Raw genomic sequence first — 25,757 nt, 5'->3', positions numbered from 1 at the left:
CCTACTGATGCTACTATTAGTTTCATTTGAAACAATTATTTGTTTTTTGAAGGATATAGAAAACTTTATTTGGATTACAAAATAAATCGCTATTCAAATAAAAGTTGAACCTACATTTCTTGAAAACGCATTATTCATAGAAATAAGTATTTTTATGAAAATGTTAATGATGAGATAACATATCCGGTTGATAATTATTAAAAAGTTGATTATTTCTCATATATAGTTGATCATGCTATTTATTCACTTAAATTAAGATTTGAACAATTTAAAAAATGTTGAAAAATTGATATAGATATTATTTATTAATTCAAATTGCCAACAATTTATAAACTTATGTATGTTGTCGTATACATCAAATGTGCAAATTTGATTTTCACCTTCTCATAGTCATTTGCTTTGCTCTCACGGTTGATTTGACTTTGGATGTTTGAAAAATAATCAGAAATTGCGTCTGACCCAAATTTGTGAAGAAAATAAAAGGGATTGGGTCAGAGTGAAGTCCATAGGAAAGTAGAAGGGCAATCGTAAATTGAAGAGAGAATTAAGGAATGAGAAGTGTTAAGAGTATTTTCGATATGGGTGAAAAACAGAGATTAGAAGAGGGAAGTTCATTTTTCTGCTTTGTGCTAAAAATGTTTAAGGTTGCTGAGAACTCCTACGGAACGAATGAATTGGCTTAAGTACGAATTCGACCGTAGCTGAGGACCTAATCTTTATGGTCGACGAGGTGCTTTTTCGAACCTGTTCTTCAGTTTTTCATGTTCAATTTTGCGTCTTCTTCTACTGTTATGCGAGTTTTAAAGAGTAGTTAAGCACTTCGTATGGATTGCTGATGTTTATTAGGAAGTTCGTGAAGAGTTATGTAGTTTGAGTTTGTACGTATGTAGCTCAAACTCTAACTACATAACTATTCACATATGTCATTAATGCACATCTTGCTTCAGGAATGTTTTTTCTTACGTCATATTATCGGTCGGGCCATTAGTCCTTTCAGCGGAACAAATGGACTTGCTCGACAGAATTGTGACACTCAAAAGAGTTCGTCCTGCCATCCATTCAGTGAGGAGTTTCTATGAAACTTACGCTAATGCTTTGACGTACGCAAATGGATACCATTTGAAAGTGTAATGAATCAAATTTTTAGCTTTCGGTTTTTCTTATACATTTCACTTTGCAAAATAAGTTGAGTAATATTCTCCTATTTATTTATTTTTTCTGGCACGGGGTGATATTATTGAGCTGAAAAGTGTGCATCTTACAAATCAGAGCTAGAATAGGTATGCGATTTAAAGAATTTTAAAGAGGCAAAGATCTGTATTTAATTACTTGGCCATGTTGTGTCACTCTTTGTCACACCATTAGGGAGGGTGGAGCATTCTTTTTTATGAACAACTCGCTTGTGCATCGTTTAATCCTTCGGCAGCATGAACAAACTCAAAGGTCTTATCATTCTCTTTATCCATGCTAGAGATGGATTGTCAAAGGCCTTTGTTGTCCCCTCTAAGCTCCAGTCGAGAATTTGAAATTTTCTATCACTAATCAATTGTCTTTTCTTTTCAATTGGTGTATAGAACCTCTATCGACACCTCACATGAGAGGGTTAATTTTTTGACATTGTTTATTTAAGTGGGGCCCACAACTTTTGTGAGTTTTCGGGAAATATTTTGTACCGTACACCAATCATTATACATGGTGTTTTAGGCATGGAAGTACAATTCACATTCATTCAGAATTTGGGGGTGGTTGATTCTGCTCGAGGTAAAGAGTGATCAGAGAATTATGTTGCTATATTCACATTTTCAATCAAAGTTCTTTCGGGCCTTCTTACTCAGTTCAAAATTTGTCGTCCTATTTTGGGTTTCAGAACCATCTTTTCATAATTACGCGTAACTGGATTAGATTCACTCGATCTTATTTAAATCACGTCTAGCTCAACTAGATTCACTCAGTCATATTTTATCACATTCTTGTTATCCTACAAATTTATCAAGACACGTAACTCCTAAAATGACGAGCAACACTTTTCAACAAATTTATTGAATCATGACAGAGATATACTCAATTATGTTTCAATTGTCTTTACATAGTGTAGACATAAAAAAATAAAAAAAATAAAATGAATTGGGTCGATTTAAATAATCAACCCAATTAAATTTATTAAAGTTTTCTAAAGCTCATAAAACACGAAGGTCCATACCACATTTTAAAATAAATAAACATATAAATAAAATAAATAAATAAATAAAATCATAAATTACTCAATTATATCTCTCAATTAGAGATAATTGAGTGGTTATCAAAATTGGTCACAAAATTTCCCCTATATATAGGACCAATGGTCCATAAGATAGGGACACACGAGACAGAGAAAGCAAGCAAGAAAAGAAAGCAGAAAATGCCACGAAGTGCTGAAAAATCTTAAGGCTGAAAGAAGGGAAGAAATTCTGTCAAGCCTTAACTCGATGAATCCCAAAAAGATTAAAATCTTTTTCGAATCAAACAGGTTCATGCCAAGTCCAAGAAGATCAAAGTGTTCTTCAAATTAAATCAAATTCAAGTCCAAGCCTCAATATTCAAGTTCCAACCAAGTCAAATATCGACAAATCAAATTTTCAACAAATTATTAAAGATCAGGATTCAAGCCACATGACCCCTCGTCTTCAAATATTCAGATTATTAATCAGAGAATTTTACAATTTTACAATTACAAGAAGGTCAACATCACTTGTATTTATCAAAATACAATTTGTAACAATTTCTATATTTTAATACACGAAATTTCATCGTACACATAGATAAATGGAATGGATTAGATCTTTGAATAAATCAATTGAAGTTGAATTCTGTCGATCCTATCAATTTTTATCAAAATCGATGACTCTACTCATAATAAGAAACTTCCAAAGTTTTTTTTTTTACTGTGTGAGGGAAAAAAGAGCAAGGATTATTACTTTCCTTTAAAACGTGGAGTAGATTTTTGAATTGAGATATTAATTTAGGCAACTCATTCGATTTTCGTAAGAATCTATTTGATTTACCCATTTATATTTGAATTACATCCATCCCAATCAGATTCGCTAAATTATATTAAATTATGGTGGTGGCCTCTTGCAAATTACGTCATGCCATACGACGATGAACAGTTATTTTTCAACAATTTTATTGAATTCTTAGAGACTTTAAATTTATAAAAAATTATATGTAAGAGGATACATTATTACCCTATTTGAATCGCATTCTTTCAAAAAATATATTTTTAAACTGTAATTCACTAATTTGACATTATTTCAACAATATATTTTTTAATAAAATAATATTACTCTTAAATTCAAAACACTTATTTATTTTTAAACCACACATTTTCCATCGATCTACTATTTCAAAATATATTCTTTCAAAATAACGTGGCTCAAACATACGCTATATATTGAAATCCAAACTTATAATATATCACAACTTTTTACATTATTGTCTTCTTCCTTGACAACTCTACTCAAGAAGAAAAATGCAGCAGATCAAGCCCCCCGAGACAGAGCCCAGTGGTGCAAAGGACAGGAGTGAGGTTATCTCACGCCTTGCTGATAGTCGCAGTGTGGGGGTTCGATTCTTGAGACATGAAATTGGACTCCTTATAGGCGTAGTGTACAAGCAGCCTTATTCCTTGGTCTGTTGGGGTATATCTTGCGATTTACCTCTCTCATAAAGCTCTGAGGACGGGACGATAGGGACCCTCAAAGTTGGGGTTCAACCTTTTAAAAATGCAGCAGATCACCATCTTCTATTTCGCCTTTTCTATAAATTTAGAATAAATAAAAGCATTTGGGTGATTATGATATACTTTAAAAGTTTTAGTCCTTTTCAGATTAATAACGTAAATTTTGGAGCTACATAGTAAATCGGAGATTACCCCACGTGCCCATTTCTTGGTAGCTTCTCTTCTCTTCTCTTCTTGTATTAAAATAGCAGTAAGCCCAAAAATAATTGTATTTTGCACCTCCTTCCTCTCTCTCCTCTCTCTCTTTTTTTCTTCTTATCCTCTCTTCTTATTTGACTTTAGTAAATGAACGCAGTTCATGAGTCACAAATAAGGTGAGGAGAAACAAAGGGCTGGTAATTTGATTTCTTATTTCTTTTTCTTGTAATTGAAAGTTTTGATTTTGAATTTTTTGTTTGAATTATACTGTACAATTATCGAGTGTTTTGATTTTTATGTTGTCTATAAGTTTTTTAGATCATGTGTTATATGCAAGAAATGAAAAACTTTTTTTTTTTCTGGGATTTAATTTGATTGACAGTTTTTATGTGCTTGAGAGTTTATTTCTGTTTTTGTGTGTTTGTTGAGGATATAAATATTGTTTTTTCCTCTAAAGTTTTGCAGATCAGTGAAAATAGGAAGATTTAAGCTGGATCTTTGATATCATAGTTGGAAGTTCTATTTATTATATTAAATTAATAAATTATTTTTTATTTTTCTAACTTTAAACAGTAAATCAAGAACACAGGAATCCAGGGCATAGGTTTAGTAGCTTTTACAGATTACAATTGTGTCTATGGAGATTTAGAATTTTTAGATTTTCTGATCTATGAAAATCTTTTTGATTGATTTTTCTCTTTTTTTCCCCCTATCCAGAAAAGATCAGATTTTGAAGGCTTAGTCTTGATTTGTTAGGGACTGAGAAATCCTAAAGTTGACTAAATATTTGTGGACAGATAGATCTTGACGTTATAAGAGGGAGAGGGAGAAAAAAATTCAACATATACCCTTGGCTAAATGAGTATATTTGAAGAAATGGGTTTCTGCGGTAATCTTGATTTCCTCTCTACTCTTCCGGGAGAAGGGGATGTAGCTTCGGAAGTTGAACTGGCGATGCAGGTTGAGGAAGATTGTAGTGATGAGGATATGGATGTCAATGAACTAGAAAGAAGAATGTGGCGGGATCGAATGCTCTTAAGACGGCTTAAGGAGCAGAAGAAGAACAAGGAGTCAGTCAATGATAGTGCGAAGCAGCGTCAGTCTCTGGAGCAAGCGCGACGGAAGAAAATGTCTCGGGCACAAGATGGAATCTTAAAATACATGTTGAAGATGATGGAGGTTTGTAAAGCTCAGGGTTTTGTGTACGGAATCATCCCCGAGAAAGGCAAACCTGTAACAGGAGCATCTGATAATCTTCGCGCATGGTGGAAGGAAAAAGTAAGGTTTGATAGAAATGGTCCAGCTGCAATTGCCAAATACCAGGCAGAGAATTCAATACCAGGGAAAGTTGAGGAAGCAAGTATAGAAACCTCGACTCACACACTGCAAGAGCTCCAGGACACTACACTTGGCTCACTTTTGTCGGCTTTGATGCAACACTGCAATCCACCTCAGAGGCGGTTCCCGTTGGAGAAGGGCGTTCCCCCGCCTTGGTGGCCTACTGGAAAAGAGGCATGGTGTTCTCAATTAGATTTACCAACTGATCAAGGGCCTCCTCCGTACAAGAAGCCTCATGATTTGAAGAAGGCCTGGAAAGTCTGCGTTCTCACAGCCGTGATCAAGCACATGTCCCCTGATATTGCCAAGATCCGCAAACTTGTCCGGCACTCGAAATGCCTACAGGATAAGATGACTGCTAAGGAAAGTGCAACTTGGCTTGCTATTATTAACCAAGAGGAGGCTTTATCCAGAAAGCTATATCCGGACAGTGTGCCACCACCATCCTTGGCTGGTGGAAATGGGTCGTATTTAATCAGTGATACCAGTGACTATGATGTTGAAGGAGTGGAAGATGATGGGAATGTTGAAGTGGAATGTAAGCCCCATGATATGAAGCTTTTCAACTTGGGGACAGCGGCACCTAGGGATGGGCACATGATGCCTCTCTTAGCTCCGATCAAGGGAGAGATTATTGACGTTGATTTGGATTTTATTCCAAAGAGGAAACAGACAACTAATGAGGTGCATAATGATCAGAAGATGTATACGTGTGAGTTTCCTCAATGCCCCCACAGTGATTATCGTATGGGATTTAATGACCGGAAATGTAGAAACAATCACCAAATGAATTGCCCATACCGTTCCAATTCTTTTGAGAGGCTTAACACACCAAGCTATCAAAATAACAATGACAAGCCAGCGGTTTTCTCCGTCCCTTCTGCACAAAATGAGGCATTTTCTCTTCCGGCAAGTGTGGATGTTTCGGCCCTTGGAATTCCCGAAGATGGCCAAAGGATGATTTCCGAGCTTCTGTCATTTTATGATAACAATCTTCAGCAAAGCAGTAGCTTCGACACTGGGAATCTCAACATTCTAGAAACTCAAAACTCGCAGCAGCAAGCGACACAACTTCAACAAGACGATTACTTCATTACACAGACTAGCATGCCCTCGAATAATTCTGTTTTCCCATCAACAGAATTCCAGTTCGATCAGTGCAAGCCTTCATACGATTCCCCCTTCAATGGCAACACAAACGAGAATATTTCTGATTTCAGGTTTTGTCCACCTTTCAACTTCACACAAGTTGACTACTCCATGGACCCGTTATCAAGGGAGGACGACTCTTTGTGGTTAGTCTGAAATCAGGACGATCTTCATCGGAATGTTTTCACTGGTAGTAATTAGGTTAAGCTTTATCCTTGAACTGCACTGTAGATATTAAAATAACTGATCTGTATCTGAATGCTTACTATATTTTGAACTTGTCTGTATTGTAGAACTGGGGAAAGATAAAGAGCTTTGTAAGAACTCCATTACTTCTCTTGTAATGCTTTTGAAAGAGTATAAAGATATTGTAAGGACTGCCTTCGTTTTCTTGAAATAATACGTGCAACTCTTTTCGTCTATTTCTGTCCATTTTATATACCACAATTTGGGGAATGATATTTTACATGTTGGATTTCTGTTCAATGCATGGGAAATAATTGGTGTATTCCTTTAATTGTTGTTGGATGAATTTTGTGAATAGTGACGTTGAAATAAGTATAATGATGGTGACAAAGCCGAGGTAAGAGTTGGACTCTTTGTCCTTAAGTCGAATTTGCCCCGCAACGGTGCCTACGGATTTCGGCAATCGACTCCCAAGATACAACGGCTACATTTGTGTTTGTAGCACTCCAAAACAAAAGTACAAAGAACCAAATTTAGGTTTATGTACTCCAAGGATGAAATGAAAGAAAATCAAAATAAATGAAATGATTTTGATTTTGAATAGAAAGAAGGATGGGAGACGTTTTGCATATCAAATTGTGTGGAATAGGACACCCAAAGGGTCCTATTTATAGACCATGAAAGGGTGTGGACGAAATGGTTGAGGCCAAACCATGCACCCTTTCCAAACAATGCACCTTTATAAAAAGGTGTCTATTCACTAATTGTTGAGGTCAAACCATGCACCCTTTCCAAATAATGCACCTTTATGGAAATGTATCTATTCACTGATTTTCGTCCTTTTTAGTAATTTCTCATTCATCCGATATTGGTTTTCGAAATGTCAAATATACCCTTCAATAAATGCAGAGAAATCAAAATTCTCTTTCGGGGGCGTTGCCCCCTCGACCCCCTGCGACCTGACCGGGCAGATCATCCCCGTTTGTGAGCCCCGAAACGGCGAAGTGGCAAACAATTTTGCCTAAACAGATTGAGTCGAGCTTTTGAGTATTTGGCCGAAATCGATGCGAACTTTAATCTTTTGAGTATTTGCCCGAAGTCGATACGAACTTTAATCGATTTTCAATTCTCGATTTATTTAACCAATATCCAACAATTGTGTAAGTGAACGTTCGGTATTGTTACTCAAATGAGCTAAATATAATTGGATAGTGTAACAAATAAAATGTATTTCTTTCTAAATATATAGGACACGTTTGATGCGTCATACTAAGGTCTCATTTGGTACCTATTTTTTTCAAAATGTATTTTTCTCTCTTCTTTTCTACCACACATTCTTTATTAAAATAGTATTACATGTAAATCATAAACTTTTCCTTATTTTTCAATCACATATTTCCCATTAATTTACTATTCAAAAATGCATTTTTACATGAAAATATCTCCCAAACACCCTCTAAGCTGGATTACAATTAAAATAATTCAATTTAATCCTTATTCGGTTTTGATGTATACTATGTAGTCTGTAGGGTTGGGTGTATGCCTTATATTTATTCATCTATTTATAAATAAATAAATAAATATATTAAATAAATTGAATAACATAAAAATGTTAAAAAGTTGAGGAATGATCAAGGAGATCGATAGTTGAGATTTCTCCCTATATAAAGGAGGATCTTTCGTCATTTGGTATTCATGCTCAAATTCTCTCCTATTAATATATTTTATGCTTGCATATCTCCCCTTGAGCACGTACAAAGTTGAGGTTCCAACCTCATCACTTTCCAAAATTTCTTTGAGTCGAGTCAAGATGTGCCCCGTCACTTTTTGACACTAACAATCTCAATGTTCTTAAGCACAACATGTATATAATTGTGTTTGTCAAAGAGTATATAGAGTGGCGAGGGAGAGAAAACTGTAGAGAAGTTCGAAGATCATAACGAAGATGGGTTAAAACCATCCGTGGTTAATGAACTTTTGCTAAAATTTATGTTAGTTACTAAATTTCATTTTTGTTTCAATTTAGTTGTTGAAATTAGCTTTCTTACGATGTGATCTCTCCATATACCTTTTTTTTTTCTTTGTCTTTTTTTTTTTCAGGTTTCCACCTTTCATTGCAGAGTCGACCCAGCAGAAGCAGCAAATGATACCAACTGTACGTTTGAAAACCTCCATTTATGAGATGTTTGGCACGTAACTAGACAAAGACTAAGGAGCATAAGTTGTCCTGTTTAGTTTTGTCCAATTGAGCATACCAAACATGCCATTATAACATTAAATATAATTATCTTTTCATCGCAGCTAAGCTCTACATGCGTACATCTAATAAAAATGCAAAATTCTTTCATGCAGGGACAAATCAGCTTTTATGAGAAAACTATTGGTTAATAAATTTTAATCATCACAATAGGAAATTAATTTTCTTTTGAAGATTAAAAACATATAAATAAGGATTTTAGTGACCTTGAGATTATTGGATTATAAAATTTTCACACATAGAAAGGGGAGATGATAACCTTTTGAAGGAGCTTTTAATGGTCTAGCCAATTGCTTCATCTCTTAGATCTTCTCCCTTATTCTCCACTAGGTATATTTCATTTTCAAGAAAGTGAAAAGTGGCTAATCCTAATTCTCATATAAAATATGCCAATAGAGTGCATATTTATAATGCCCTATCAGGGTTTGAAAATTGCACAAATTTTCTTGGACTTTATTGTAGTAGACCAATTAAATCACACACTTTTTATTGGAGCCAAGAGAGGGACCTAATCGGACTTACATGACCCAAACTCCAACAAATGTTTCTAATTGGGTCAACTCTTGACCAATTAAGATACATCTATTAATCCTGGCTTATTCTATCAAAAAATCGATATTGCACTCTCGAGTTGAGTGATAATTATAAAAACAAATTATGATCCAATAACAATATCCTTTGATTATCGTTCCACAAGTCAACCCCCATTTGATCGCCAATATGTTGAAACTGGCAAAATGATCGTTTTAGCCTTCAACTTGTATTACCCTCTAAGTCCCAATTTCATACGGCAAATTCGTTGGGATCAAATCATAATGTTAAGTTCCACGATCTCATCGTCGACCTACTGAGCTCAGATTCAATTTGCCTAGAAAAATACCTTAGAGTGACGATCGTCCCATCCCAATGATTAATGGATTCCACTATTGTAAGTATACGATCTCTAATTGTTTCGGCCCGTTTCCCAATGCACCGAGATCAATCTTCTATTTAAGACTTCACTCATTGGTACCTCAAAGAACTTGAACTAGCAATCAAAGGTACATTACTCACTTAAGATTTAGGTGATCTGTTTGATAATCAAGTAGAGTCTCATTTCAAACGGTCACAAATGAGTCATCTGCGCGGTCCTGTTCAATGTGCATCGAAATACATTATTGCTCCTATTTTAAGATCTAGACAAATCTTAATAAAAATAATACAATCTTATCAACATCAACTTTATGAACCGATTGTGGAGGACATAATTTTGATCACATCACAAATTGTGTCTTACTTACCCGATCCATCGAGTATACAATTTGTGACATCCTATATGATCATGGAACCTTAGACAATCACTTCAAATTATAATACACAAATAAACAAACGTCAATTCATAATGTGATTTTACAGAACACTACTCGAAGAATGGACATCAAGCTAACAATCTCCCACTTGCCCATCTTAGAGTGTGTGTGACATATTAAGAATACTCATCCCCTTAAGATGTCCATCAAAAGCCTCAGCTGGTAAGGTCTTAGTGAACGGATCCGCAAGATTATCTGCTGATGCAATCTTACCAACCGTCATGTCTCCTCGATGAACAATTTCTCTAACAATGTGATATTTTCTCTCGATGAGCTTGCCACGCTGATGACTCCTGGGTTCTTTAGCATTGGTAACCCCCCATTATTATCGCAATAAAGCGTTATGGGCCCCATTGCCAAAGGTATCACGTCAAGGTCCAAAAGAAACTTCTTGAACCATACAACTTCTTTAGCAGCTTCACAAGCCGCTACATATCCTACCTCCATGGTGGAATTAGCAATACAAGATTACTCGATACCCCTCCATACCACAGCTCCACCTCCCAGTGTAAATATTGATCCCGATGTAGACTTCCTCGAGTCATGATCGGATTGAAAATCGAAATTAGTATATCCAATAGGATTTAGATCATGTCTTGAATAGACAAGCATATAATCTCTCGTTCTCCAAAGATACTTGAGTATATGCTTCACCACTACCCAATGTCCTGGTCCTGTATTAGATTGATAACGACTAACAATACCCACAGCATTACAAATATCTGGTCTAGAAGTATAGCATACATGAGACTTCCCATAGCCAAAGCATAAGAAACCTTTCTCATGTAATCTATCTCTGTTGCATTCTTGGGACAGTGCTCTGTAGATAGATGAATTCCATGTCTAAAAGGAAGTTGTCCCTTTTTGAAATTCTGCATTGCAAATCTGGACACTATTTTGTCAATATATGAAACTTGGGATAATGCAATCATTCTGTTTTTCCTATCTCACAAGATACGGATTCCCAAAACATAACTACCTTCTCCCAAGTCCTTCATATCAAACTGCTGCGATAACCATTTATTTACAGATAACAATGTCCCTACATCATTGCCAATGAATAGAATGTCATCTACATAAAGAATTAGAAAAACTACTTTCTTCCCTTGTATTCGCTTGTACACACAAGGTTCATCCAGATTTTGCTCAAAACCATAAGTCTTGATGGTTTGATCAAATCTTACATTCCAAGATCTAGACGCTTACTTGAGTTAATAAATGGACCTCTGCAACTTGCAAACTTTCCTTTCATGGCCTTCTTTCACAAACCTTTCAAATTGCATCATGTAAATGGTCTCCTCAAGACGTCCATTTAAAAATGTTGTCTTGACATCCATTTGTCAAACCTCATAATCATAATGAGCGGCAATGGATAAAATGACTCAAATTATTTTAAGCATGGCAACCAGTGAGAATGTTTCTTCATAGTCGATGCCTTTTCTTTGGGTAAAACACTTGGCCACTAGCCTTGCTTTAAAGGTTTCAACCTTCCCATTTATCCCTCTTTTCCTTTTATAGACCCACTTGCATCCTATAGGCTTTACCCTATTAGGTGCATCTATAAGATCTCAAACCTTGTTGGAATGCATAGATTCCATTTCTAAGTTCATGGCTAATTTCCATGATTCAAAGTCTAAATCCTCCATTGCTTCCTTAAACGAAGTGGGATCTTCTTCTTGCTCAGTAGAGATCGCCTGATGGGATTCTCCATAGAGCAAGTACCTAGAAGGTGGTCTCACAACCCTCCCACTACGAGTAATGGTTGAAGGTGCGTGATTGTCCAATCTGACCAAAGGTCTTTCCTCTCTTCCCACTGCTTGATCATGTCCTTGGTTTCATTGGCTCGATTCCAATCAAATAAGACTAGCAATTTTCCAAAAACGAACGAAGGGACATGTGGAGATACAACAATGAGTGTTTCGTTCTCTACTATCTCTGGTTTTATTTGCTTATGAGGTCTTATGGGCATCACTTGCTTCATCAGCAATCATTGGTTCAGTAGGAGGTTCCAAGTCATCACTATTAGATTCTGTGTGGAAATTTGGAACTGAGTTGTTTGAACCATGTTCTAACATCTCTTCCAATAAAATCTTAGTAGTAGACTTGTGTTCTTTTATCCTCTAAGAAGGTTGCATTTGTGCTAACAAATACGTTCTTATCAAGAGGATTATAGAAGTAGTAACCTCTCGTTCCTTTTGGATATCCTACAAAGAAACAAACATCTTATCTTGATTCCATCTTATTAGTCTTTTCCTTTAGCACATGTGCTGGACATCCCCATATTCGAATGTGGTGTAAATTAGGCTTGCGCCCATTCCACATTTAAGAGGCGTCTTGGGAACTGACTTAGATGGTACCAAATTCAAGATATAAATGGTTGTTTGCAGTGCATATCACCAAAAGGATATAGGCAATGAGGAATAACTGATCATTGATCTTACCATATTTAAAAGAATTTGATTTCTTCTTTTTGAGACATCATTCCGTTGGGGAGTTCTTGGTGCACTCGATTAGGATAATATCTCATTATCCGATAAATAGACCTTAAACTCTTGGGATAGATACTTGCCACCTCGATTGGATTGAAGGGCCTTGATACTCTTACCTAATTGTTTCTCAACTTCCGTCCGAAACTCCTTGAATTTTTCCAAAGCTTTGGATTTGTGAGACATAAGGTATATGTATCCAAATCTAGAGAAATCATATGTGAAGGTGATGAAGTACTTGTATCCTTCTCTAGCCCGAGTACTAATAGGTCCACAAACATAGGCATGTACTAATTCCAAAACCTCTTTAGCTCTTAGTCCCTTAGCCTTAAAGGGCCTCTTGGTCATCTTTCATTCTATACAAGATTCACAAGTTGGTATAGATTCCACCTCTAACTCATTTAAAGGATCATCCTTTACCAATCTTTGAATCCCATTTAGATTGATATGACCCAATCTAAGATGCCATAAGAGAGTTTCATTAGTACTAGACGAGCTCTTTCTTTTCTTAGCAATAGTAGTGTTATGTATAGAGCCAATCAAAGGACTTAAGACATAAAGACTATTAACCCTATGACCTGAACATATAACAGAACTATTCATCTTAGTAACCACCGTAGAACGGGTAAAAAGTACCAAATAACCAACATGATATAAAAGTGCAATGGAAACCAAGTTCCGTGTAAGTTCGGGAACTTAATAACAGTCATCTAATATCAAATGCCTACGATTCTCAAAACATAAAGTAAAAGTGTCGACAGCTTTGACAAATACCACTACTCATGTGCCAACCCTAAGAGTGTACTCCCCTTCACTGAGATGCTTGGTTTCCTGGAATCCCTGCAAAGAATTGCAAATATGATTAGTGGCTCCAGAATCTACAATACAGGTATTAGTAGAATCAACCACTAAGCATGACTCAATGAAAAGGGCATTAGTGCCTTTACCTTGCTTCTCCTTAGCTAGGTAATCCGGGCAGTTCCTCTTCCAGTAACCCTTTTGTCCACAAATACAACACTTTTCCTTTGGTTTCCCATCGACAGTATTTTTCTTCTCCTTTGACTTGCTATCTGGCTTTTATTTGGCCTTTTTCTCTTCTTTCCTCCTTTGCCACTAGAAGGTTGAGGATGAGAGGGTCCGACTATAACAGTGAAAGCACTTCCACTTCTAGCCTTTAGAATAGATTCAGTATTTTGGAGCTCTTTCATTAATTTCGTCAGAGACATGTCCATCTTGTGTAGATTATAATCAACTCTAAATTGTGAGAACATCTCAGAAAAAGTCTCAAGGACCCTGCCAATCTGTGTTTCGAAATCAATGTCAGCTCCTAAAACCTCCACAGTATTGAAGTGACCAATCATGGTTAACATATGGCCCCTTACAGATGCGCCCAGTTTCATGCGTGTGTTCATGATTGGCATAATGGAGGCTTGCCTAGCCTGTCGGCTTTGATGTCCAAACATCTCTTGAAGGCTTTCCATTATATCAAAAGCAGTTTTCATATTCTGATGTTTCTATTGTAATACATTTGACATGGATGTCAAAATGTAACAACGGGCCATCTCATCAGAATGATGCCACTTTTCATATGCAGTCTTTTGAGATTTCGTGGAGTCGTCTTTAGGGGCTTCGGGACAAACTTCATCCTGCACAAATTTGTGTTTTTCAGAGGTAAGAACAATATTAAGATTCCTTTTCCAGTCAATGTAGTTTTCTCCAACAAGTTGATTTTTGTTAAGAATTACCGATAATGGATTTAGCGACATTTTTCTGTAAAATTAACGATTCGCATATTAATAAAATGAGCAATAATCTTTGTATGATACGTGTATATGAATATGCAAATATAGACACAAAACTATATTTGTAATAAAAAAACTTAAACCCTTATAACTTTTAACACGATCTCTATAGAAAGTCAATGTAGTTGTTGGAAAGGGTATGACCCTCTCACTCATTTTATTGAGCTAGGCATCTCATGCCACAAGAAAATGAGGATTGATTATTATTTGGTCTATGAATAATTTTGTTGAAATCTTCCATAGAAAGTCCCCCCAAAAATATTCATATATAAGTGTAATAACATCCGTCAATAATTTTAAAATATCCGAAATAAATAAGATGTCGTCTATAGGATGATCATCCCATTATTTCATTTTTAAAGAAAGTCTATTACTAAATCCAATTTCAGTTAATCTAAAATAACATAGTTTTTCTAGAGGGAGGCCGAAATAATTCGATGCTAAACATACGTATTTTAATAACAAACTGAATGATGGAGGAGGCCGTAGGTTTATACATGCCTATAAACCCTCTCCCACTTATTATTTTGCACTGTTGAATTTTCACTTAGTTAGTCCGCCAAATATAAACAATTATAATGACACTAATTATATAAAATATTTTTCAACCACCTTTAATTAATTTAGAGTGATAAAAAAATATTTAAATGTAAATGCATATGATTTTAGTGCATCGGGTGATGTTTCATTTAATCTACATGACATGCGATAATAATTAAACATTCATCCATCTATAAAGTGGTAAAAGCAATAATTAAATGAATAATAATCACTAATGAGCCATCCTAAGAATTTAAATTACAACATGGATCAAATGAATTACATTGGGTCACATCTCGGCCCACTTCTTCAATCTTCTTTGTAGTCCACCTTATGTAACATGAAAATAGGGTTAATTTAATTTTTAGATCCAAAACTTAAAACCAACAAGGCCATTATCTAACAACATTGGCCCAAGTACCAAAGAGAGACCCAAAAAAATCAAATTACCCTAATTTTCAAACCCTAACAAGAAACCACACTTCCACCAAAACACACACTACTCCGACGACCCCAAAAGAGGCTGCCACCGATGGGCGGCCCTTCGGCGGCCAGCAGCAGCTATGGCTGCTCCGACTGGCCTTTGGTGTTTCTTGGTTTTATTTCTTGCATTTTGTCCTTCCTTCATCTTCATTGAAAATATAGCAACAAAGATTACATTTCTTCCTCAAAATACAAGTGTGAAAATGAAGAAAAATTACAACCTTCGTGCCTTATGGCTTATAATATTTCTAGATAACAACTATAACAAATGAAATACAATATGAAGTAAAAAGAAATTCTAGGGTCAAAAGTGATTATGAATGTATCAACAATAACTTTAAACATATTTAAAGTATAAACATGTCAAAATCAAATAACCTAACACCACCCAACTAAAATGCATATTACATTAGGATTTTAAAAATTTTTTAATCCTACTCAAGGCTTACAATAACCTTGACTCTGATACCATTTGTTGGTTAATGAATTTTAATCATCATAATAGGAAATTAATTTTCCTTTGAAAATTAAAAACATGTAAATAAGGATTTTAGATATCTTGAGATCATTGGATTATAAAATCCTCACACGTAAAAATGAGAGATGATAACCTTTTGAATGAGCTTTTAATGGCCTAGCCAATTGCTTCCTCCCTTAGATCTTTTTCCTTGTTCTCTACTAGGTGTATTTCCTTTTCAAGAAAGTGAAAAGTGGCTAACCCTAATTAGGGGTGGGCGCGGGTAGGTTCGGTTCGGTTCTAAGGAGAACCGAACCGGACCAAAATTTTCGGGTATCTAGTAAATGGAACCGTCGGATCTAAATATAATTATGAAACCGTTCGGGTTCGGTTCCGTTACGTTCTGTACTATAATTAAATTTTTTAACATTTATAACAACATTATATAAATACAACTAATGATACATTCAATGGTTTTGGAATGTCAGAGACTAGTAGATTACCTTGTTCAAATGATCGCTACGATTAAAGTTTCGATCGGTGGAGGTCACAGTTTCGATTGGAGGTCACAGCGTCGGTCGACAATTGTATAGGTTTTGAAATGTTAGCGAGGCTGCGAGAGTGAGTGTGAGAGTCGAGACAACGTTATGCACTTTAATATAGGTGTTTAGGGTTATTTAGTGAATTGGATCTTGTTGAGCTAAAAAATGAAACAATAAAATGGTAATTGGGCCAAAAATTAAAAAATTAGAAATAAAACAAATTATTGGGCCAAAAATTTGGATTTAGAAATTGTTAATTTGTTTAGAAAAAATTAAAATTAAAATAATTTGATTTACTCAATATAAAAAAAATTAGAAAGATTCGGTTCTTCGGTTCTTGCTCTAGAACCGAGAACCGAACCGTACCCATCAGTTCTCAATTCAAATACATGTTCGGGTATTTAATTTGACAAGAACCATCGGGTTCGATTCAGTTCGGTTCGATCGGTTCGGTTCGGTTCGGAAGATTTGCCCAGCCCTAACCCTAATTCTCATATAAAATATGCCAATAAAGTGCATATTTATAATGCCCTATTAGGGTTTGAAAATTGCACAAATTTCCTTGAACTTTATTGTAGTAGACCTATAAAGTCACACACCTTTTATTGGAGTCAAGAGAGGGACCTAACTGGACTCACATGACCCAAACTCCAATAAATGTTTCCAATTGGGTCAACTCTTGATCAATTGAGATACATCTATTAATCCCAACTTATTCTACCAAAAAATCGAGATTTCACTCTTGAGTCGAGTGATAGTTATAGGAGCAAATTATAATCTATCTCTTATTGTTCCAAAAGTCAACCCCCATTTGACCGCCAATATGTTGAAACTAGCAAAATGATCGTTTTACCCTTCAACATGTATTACCCTCTAAGTCCCATTTTCATACGACAAATTCGTTGTGATCAAATCACAATGTAAAGTCCAACAATCTCATCTTCGACCTACTGAGCTCAGATTCAATTTGACTACGAAAATACCTTAGAGTGACGATCGTCTCATTTCAATGATTAATGGATTCCACTATTGTAAGTATATGATCTCTAATTATTTCGGCCCGATTCCCAAAGCACCGAGATCAATCTTCTATTTAAGACTTCACTCATTCGTACCTCAAAGAACTTGAACTAGCAATCAAAGGTACATTACTCACTTAGGATTTAGGTGACTTGTTTGATAATCAGGTATAGTCTTATTTCAAACGGTCACAAATGAGTCATCTACGCGGTCCTATTCAATGTGCAGTGAAACACATTATTGTTCTTATTTCAAGATCTAGACAAATCTTAATGAGAACAATACAATCTTATCAATATAAAGCATCCAACTTTATAAACCGATTGTGAACAACATAATTTTGATCACATCACAAATTGTGTCTTACTATACCCGATTCATCGAGTATACAATTTGTGACATCCTATATGATCATGAAATCTTAGACAATCACTTCAAATTACGTCAATTCATAATGTGATTTTACAGAACACTACTCGAAGAATAGGCATCAAGCTAACAAAAACATGGAAGAATATTTCATCATCTGTAAAATATCTCATTGTTAGTCTTCTAAAAGCAGATCCCAACATGCGGCCAAGTGCTGAAGAGGTGTCACAAATGCACTCAAACAAGTTCAGTTATTATATTCACCTACAATGATCCTGAACTCAGGAAAAAAAATCACTTTCTAGTTCGAGTTTTTCAATTATAAGCTATCTTACCATAAAGAAATAGGATGATCACAATTCCTTTTTGATTTCTTACAGATTCTTCGACATCCATGGGTGACCGAGGATTTAGCAAAGCAAGATCAGATGGATGCTGAGATAGTTTCAAGATTGCAAAGTTTTAATGCAAGGCATAAGTTTCGTGCTGTTGCAATGGCAAGTGTGTTGAACAGCAACTTTTCTTTGAGAACAAAAAAGCTGAGCTTTATATGCATGATACGGACCGGTCAGGATGCATCAGCAAGGAAGTAGTAGCATCTATGCTAATGGTAAATACCGGTCATGCTTAGCTTTATATGTTAATGCATCATTCATTTTCATTCTCAAATGCACCTTGTAGTGCCAAATTCCGGCCAACACCAAGGTAAATCGGGCTCAGTTTCACCAAGAAATCGCGACACCAACAGGTTGAGACAACTCCAAACCACCACCAACGTCGCCCTACTTCCGATTGCTATTAGTTGGGCAAGATGAAAAACAATAATATGCCCACTTGAAATAAACCACAAAGGTCACAGAGAAGATAAGGAACCGAGGGGAGAGTGTCACAGAGAGAGGTTGGGCATTCTTTATATGGAGGTCGAGAGGTAGGCCAAGAATATAAGCCAAGCAAATAACCAAACAAGTTAAGTTAGGTTAGGGTTATTTAGTGGACCAAACAAGGCTCGACTCAAAGATAATGAGCTTCAAATTAATAACATAGCCCTCCAAGGAAATGGGGCGAACCGTGAGCAATATTATTAATAATAGGTTGTTTCAAACGGTCCATAGGAATATGGATTGGGTTGTCTCGATAATTGTGTCGATATACTAATCAATCATATGGCCAAGGCCTATTTATAATAGAACTGGGGTTACATCATAGCTCGAGGGGGGGTCGTTTGACAACAAATTGCCTAACAACCTCCACCTTGGTGTAAAAGGACCTACAAAAGAAAAATGTCTCCCATTAGTGACACCTCTAATAGAAAACCGATAAAAATTGAAAATTATTTACCTGTACCAATGTTTAGAAGTTCCTTGCAACTTCTAAACTTTGCCAGTGGAAGTACCTTCGTCCCCATATTAGAGGGGTTGTAGTGGGTGTGGACCTTTTCAAGTCTTACCACCTTTTGAGATACTATATCTCTAATGAAGTGGAGTCTAACATCAATGTGTTTAGTGCGCTCATGAAAAACGGGGTTCTTGCATAAATGTATAGATGACTGACTATCAGAATACACTACCACTTAATCATTAAAGACACATAGTTCATGAAATAGGCCTCTAAGCTATAGAGCTTCTTTAATAGCTTCAGTGGTAGCACTAAACTTTAAATCTACGTCAATTGTACCTTTCACGTACTTTAATAGTCACTTTAGCGCTTCCCAATGTTCAGGGCCCGGATTAGTCATATATCTACTGAGAGTACTAATAGCAAAACCTAAATTCGGTCTAGTGCAAACCATCAAATACATTATAGAACCAATCACATTAGAGTAAGGCACTTTACTCATGTATTCTACTTCACGCTCATTGCAAGGGGATTGTTCATTCGATAAAACAAAATGATTAGCAAGAGACAACGTGACAGGTTTGTAATCACTCATATTAAATTTCTTCAATACTTTGGATATGTATGGAGATTGATGCAAAAACAAAATATAATTTGACCTATCTCTTTCAATTTCAATACCTAAGATTCTCTTAACCTTACCTAGGTCTTTCATGTAAAATTCACCACTTAATTTTGCTTTTATGTTATTTATCCACTTAGAAGATGATCCAATCAAAAGCATGTCGTCCACATAGAGCAACAAAAATAGATAATTATCATCAGTCTCATTGTATTGAAAATACAGGCAGTGATCAAATTTACTTCTTTGAAACCCTATAATGAGTACAAAGTAATCAAACCTCTTGTACCACTGTCTAGGAGATTGTTTTAACCCATACAAGGATCTTCTCAGAAAACACACATAATCAGGTTTTGACTTATCCTTAAAACATTTTGGTTGATTCATGAAAATTTGTTCATCAAGCTCACCATGTAAAAAAATAGTTTTTACGTCAAGTTGTTCGAGTTCCCAGTCAAAGTGTGCAACCAATGCAAGCATGACCCTAATAGTGGTGTACTTAACAACTAGTGAGAACATTTCATTATAACCAACGCCCTCCTTCTGTGTATAACCTTTAGCTACTAACCTAACTTTAAACCTTAGGGGTTCTGAGCTGCTAGTACCTTCCTTAACCTTAAAGACCCATTTGCAATCAACAATTGATTTGTTCTTAGGCCTAGGTACTAGCTCTCAAGTATGATTCTTTTCTAGAGAACTCATCTCTTCTTTCATTGTCTTAAGTCATTCATTAGATTGATCACTGCCTATTGCCTCTTCAAAGGTCTTTGGCTCTTTATCAGCTAGTTCTTCATAACTAGCCTGGGCGAAAGCTAATTCAGATTCAAAACCGAACCTTCTAGGTTCTCTCGTTTGTCTCCTTTCTCTATCCCTAACTAAATTATAGTTAGCTAAAGGATTTTCTTTCTCATAGTGCTCTTCTGTCACTATTTCGTTACTATTCTCCACCTCGGATTCCTGAGCTTGAGTCTCCACCTCACTTGAAGCAGTAGGGGCAGGTGGACTGAGTTTTCCTAACTCCACCTTAAACTGGTTTCTCTTCACCTGGTTCAGCTTCACTCTCAAGTTCAGTTTCCCCCTTAATACACGGCATCTCATTTTCGTTAAACGTGACATCTCTACTTTGACAATATTTTATAAAATGCTCTGTGTTTCCACAACTATAGCATTTTCTCGCCTTAGTCCTAGATTTTGATCTAGACCTATCTTTGCTCTTCTTTTTCCATCCATTACCACTTGACTTGCCACTAGTTTGATGTCTATCATGACTATTTTGCCTAAATTGAGTTCTACCCCGCATCATATGTACCTCACCGTTCTTCTTATCCTATTTTTCAGCCCTTATTTTCATTTCTTTACTTCTAAGGGAATCTATGACAATTTCAGGTGTCAACGTGTCTCTACCATACTTAATGGCGTTCTTAACTTCCTTATAGGAACCAGGAATTGCGTTGAACAAAATGACAGCCTTATAAGTTTCGGACACTGTCTCATCACAATTAACTATATTTTGCACCAATTTATTAAACACGTCTAAATTGTCATAAAGATCTTTTGAAGGATCCATTTTGAAACTGAAAAAACGTTCAAGCAAGTAAAGTTTATTCGGTGTAGACTTAAGCAAATACAAGTCTTCTAATTTTTTTCAAAGTTCTTTAGTGGTTTTTAGTTTACCCACCATTCTTAAAACGGCATCAGACAAGTGTAAAATGATTTAGGTATAAGTAAGCTCATCGGCTTCTTCTCTTTGTTCTTGTAAAAAATCAGTTGAAAAATTGCCCTCAATGGCATTTGAAACATTTTGTTGGACTAAAATGCCCTTCATTTTTTGTTGTCAAATAGCAAAGTCACCCTTTCCATTAAAAATTCCCAAATCAAAGTTGTGAGTTGTAATTTTTTACACAACAGTAAAAAAATACACAAACCACAATCAAACCACACAAAGTAGTCCTAGGGTCACAGACAGTATACACCGTTCTAGATTTCTAGGGTTTCGTAAGACTCGCGATCTTAGATCAAGGGATTGTTCGTACGGGTAAGGTCACGGTATTTCTAACGAAATCAGTAAGCAGCGGAAATAACAATGCAGCAAAAAATTCGTCTAGCAGATAACTAGTCTCACAGTAATTAGATCCTAAAAATTACAAAACTGATTTCAACCCAAAAAACAAATACTCAATCAAAACAATCAAGAGCATGTAACCCTAATTCTAGCATAAGCAATGGTTGCCAAGGAATGACAACCCCCAGCCAATTGTCACCCCACACGGTGACACGCTAATGCTGAAAATTAACGGGTTAAGCCAATTTACAGAGCGGACGTGTCTGAGTCCGTATAATCGAGAGAGATGCGAATTTGCTGCTTTAGGGCCACCACTATTCGCCCTAAAGATTCAGCAAATATAGCAATTCTGATCAACAAATGCAGATTGAAGGTAGGGGCAAAATCGTCCAATCTTTTCTGCACAACCTGAAACACTAAACCAAACACATTAGTACGTTCAGGAAATCAAAATGAGTGAAATGGCACGAAAAAACTGTGCAGGCAGTCCTCCACGTGCCGCCGTCAGACCGCCACGCGCCGTCGCCCCACGCGCCTCACCACCGGAGGCGCCCCCACCTGCTGGTTATGAGTCCGGCCTCCGTTCGTCCAACAGAGGTCGCGTTGGTCGGAATTGACAATTTCATATTCGGCCCCTTTGAGAAATCGCGAGACTCGTAGCCGTTTTAGTGGATATTGGCCAGAGGAGATGACCGGCAGCTCTGATACCAGATGTAGTGCCAAATTCCAGCCAACACCAAGATAAACCGGGCTCAGTTTCACCAAGAAATCGCGACACCAACAGGTTGAGACAACTCCAAACCACCACCAATGCTGCCCCACTTCCGATTGCTATTAGTTGGGCAAGATGAAGAACAATAATATGCCCACCTGAAATAAACCACAAAGGTCACAGAGAAGAGAAGGAACCGAGGGAGAGTGTCACAGAGAGAGGTTGGGCATTCTTCATAGGGAGGCCGAGAGGAAGGCCAAGAATATAAGCCAAGAAAATAACCAAACAAGGTAAGTTAGGTTAGGGTTATTTAGTGGACCAAACAAGGCTCGACTCAAAGATAACGGGCTTCAAATTAATACATAGCCCTCCAAGGAAATGGGACGAACCATGAGCAACACTATTAACAATAAGTTGCTTCGAACGGTCCATAGGAATGTGGATTAAGTTGTCTCGATAATTGTGTCGATATACTAATCAATCACATGGTCAAAGCCGATTGATAATAGAACCGGGATTACATTATAGCCCGAGGAGTCGTTTGACAACAAATTGCCTAACACGCCTTGTTTCAACTAGACGAAATATTTGACCTAATGGATGCGAACAACGATGGAAAAGTTACCTTCGAAGAGTTTAAGGCTGCAATGAAAAGGGGTAGCTCCCTTCAAGATGTAGTACTCTCCCCTCTTCGCTCAAATTAGTCTTGTAAGTTTCATTGTATTCATGTTCAACTCTTTCCCCTTTTCACCATTCATTTTTACTCAGACAACATTTTGTGCAAAATAATTTTCTTGCAAAAATTTCTGACTTAAGTTACAAATTTTAGGACAAATGGTTTGATTCGACATTTCCAATTCGATTGAATCTAAGATGAATGCTTGGTTTACGTTAGGGAAGAGGTGTGACTCAACCGTTTCAGGCCACGGTTCATAAGCAGCTATCAGTCAAAGACTAAAAAGTAACTCAAACGAATGCTGGATTTCTTGATCCCTTGACCTTTGGCATGCTCATTTTTCTTTTTGTTTGTATTTGTCAATAAAAAGGATAAAAGTATGAAAAAAAAAAATAAGAATACTAAAAACATGAAACTAATTTGATTCTTCACATAACAACTCTGAGCCAATCATGTATAGGTAATACCTAAAAGAACATGTCTAATTCCGAGAGTTTGATAATAGTAAAGAACACACAAGAAGTTTCCTGAACTGAAATTGAAAAATTCTTACAATAACAATACTACCATATGTTGCTACCAACTGATGTTGTTGTCGAGGGTGGTGAAGAAGATGTTAATGATGCATCCCGCCCCTTCTCGTCTCGACCTTCGAAAACATCTGCCTCAACGTCTTTACTTCCAGCAGTAGTTCCGGACATTGCATCCTGGTGAAACTCGTTCTCATTAAAAGAATCGTCAAAAATGAAATCAATATTATCCTCGAAGCCTTTGTCATCAAGCAATCCCAGCAACTCGTTTGGTTCATCGAGAGGAATGTTGGGAATTTGAAGCGAATTGAGGTCTGAGTCTAGGCACATGTCGTACCAAGGATGGTGCTCGATATCCTCGGTGGGGTCCATCATCACCATTGCATCCGAGTCAATGGAATCAATCAACTCTAACTTTGGGACACTTTGTCGAACCATTTGATTGAATTCCTCTTGTTGATGGTTTCGATGGTATTGAAGGTTGATTGCTTCGTCTCCTTGCGTTTGAGGGACGATCTCGAGAGTTTCTTGATTCATTACTTGGACATCTTCCTCCTTCACTTCGACCTCCGGTGCGAATTTCTTCAACTTGTCTGTATATTTGCTAATGTCGAAGTTGGTAACAGCATTAGGCCCCCTGAACTCTATTGCTGCCATATCATATGCCGCTGCAGCTTCCTCCCATATCATATGCTGCTGCGGCTTCCTCTTGTGTGCCTTGAGAAAGAACCAAAACAATGTATACTTCAAGCATATAAATTGGAATGTTAATAATTCACGAACATTATAAATCATGTTTTCCATGCAAAGTACGATGAAGATAGCAACAACACAAAGCGATCTAGAAGTGGTCCAATGTGTTCGTTAGGTTTTTTACTACCTCGAACGATGATTTAGACAAGGCTGGATATATATAGATGCCAAACTTTCAACTCCAAAAGCTATGTTAGCACAAAAAACTATGGTAAACAGATACAATCTGATATCCTACAATCTACCTTACCAAACAACCCAAGCAGTACATGAATTCCTAGAGCTTTACTTGGGAGGAACAAGACTAAAAAGTTGATAACAAAGAACTCGGAATTTTTAAATGATGGACTTGCCCTTTATAGTGATGGTAGCATAATTGCTAGATCTGAAATTGCAATGTATAGCAGGTGTTTGAATATGAGTTTCTATTATTAAACAAACTAAACTGAACAATCAGATAAAAGAACTAAATATCTGACAACATCCCTAGCCAAGATATTGAAGGAACTATAAAAATATTAATTAAGAAGAAATCTGCAGAATATTTTAATCTTATCAAGTTTAAAGCATATCTTAAGCAATCAAAGGCTCAAGCCTTTTTCTCCTAACTCATGTTACTAATTTCCGAGCCTAGGGTTGTATAGTGGATAGAGTCGGTCTAACTTCTAGAGTCGAGACCCTGAGAACCTGAGCTCTGAGGATGGGATAACCCTGGCTTTCTCGCTGGGTCGAGCCAGATGAGGTCCACGAAATCTTTAGGAGATCACTGGATTTGGTCACTTGCTGTCCAATAAATAAAATCAAATATAGAATAAGGGGGAATGTTTAATTTTATAAAGAAAAACAATCCTTTTGTAAGGGCCTCAGAGATTGTCTAAGTCAAGATCTGAACCCAGTCAGCGTGTTAACTCATTTTTATCCCAATTAATATTACAAAGATGCCTACTCTATTTTAAAAAATTAGAAATGACAGGATTGGCAACCAAGCACTACAAAAGTTTATAGATCCTTTTGTAAACAGGGCATCAATGGTCTAACCATGAAATCTTGATTGCAATGCCCGGACTTTCATCTAAGGAGTCATGATCAAAGCATCGGTTTCTTTCAAAGTCATCTTCTTCCCTTTTCCCAATAAGTCGACAACGTTACACCATTGAGATACTTTGAATAAAC

The 25,757-nt window shown here is 36.4% G+C and overlaps 2 protein-coding genes across 5 annotated transcripts in view; one reads left to right on the top strand and one right to left on the bottom strand.

The window, feature by feature from the left end:
- Positions 1–3,952: 3,952 nt before the first annotated feature.
- Positions 3,953–6,825, top strand: LOC111401530 (protein ETHYLENE INSENSITIVE 3-like). 4 transcript variants are annotated; one of them, XM_023029304.1, is made up of 2 exons: positions 3,953–4,092; positions 4,634–6,825. In XM_023029304.1, the coding sequence occupies exon 2, from the start codon at positions 4,775–4,777 to the stop codon at positions 6,557–6,559; it is 1,785 nt and encodes a 594-aa protein (XP_022885072.1). In that variant the 5' UTR covers positions 3,953–4,092; positions 4,634–4,774; the 3' UTR covers positions 6,560–6,825. The 4 variants fall into 4 exon arrangements, with proteins under 4 accessions (XP_022885072.1, XP_022885070.1, XP_022885073.1 ...); XM_023029302.1 differs by having other exon boundaries at positions 3,967–4,113; XM_023029305.1 differs by having other exon boundaries at positions 3,978–4,113; positions 4,714–6,825.
- A 16,907-nt stretch (positions 6,826–23,732) lies between these two features.
- LOC111400413 (ethylene-responsive transcription factor WRI1-like) overlaps positions 23,733–25,757 on the bottom strand; it is a 3,915-nt gene continuing 1,890 nt past the window's right edge. The window contains exons 6-8 of the mRNA XM_023027831.1: positions 25,623–25,706; positions 25,031–25,091; positions 23,733–24,548 (exon numbers count right to left, since the gene is read on the bottom strand). Of these exons, the coding sequence (XP_022883599.1) occupies positions 23,865–24,548; positions 25,031–25,091; positions 25,623–25,706 (829 nt within the window). The 3' untranslated portion in view covers positions 23,733–23,864. The remainder of the gene's footprint in view (positions 24,549–25,030; positions 25,092–25,622; positions 25,707–25,757) is intronic.

Source organism: Olea europaea, chromosome 10, assembly GCF_002742605.1.
Source record: "Olea europaea var. sylvestris chromosome 10, O_europaea_v1, whole genome shotgun sequence".
Lineage (NCBI taxonomy): Eukaryota > Viridiplantae > Streptophyta > Magnoliopsida > Lamiales > Oleaceae > Olea > Olea europaea.
This window is presented reverse-complemented; position numbering and strand designations above follow the sequence as displayed.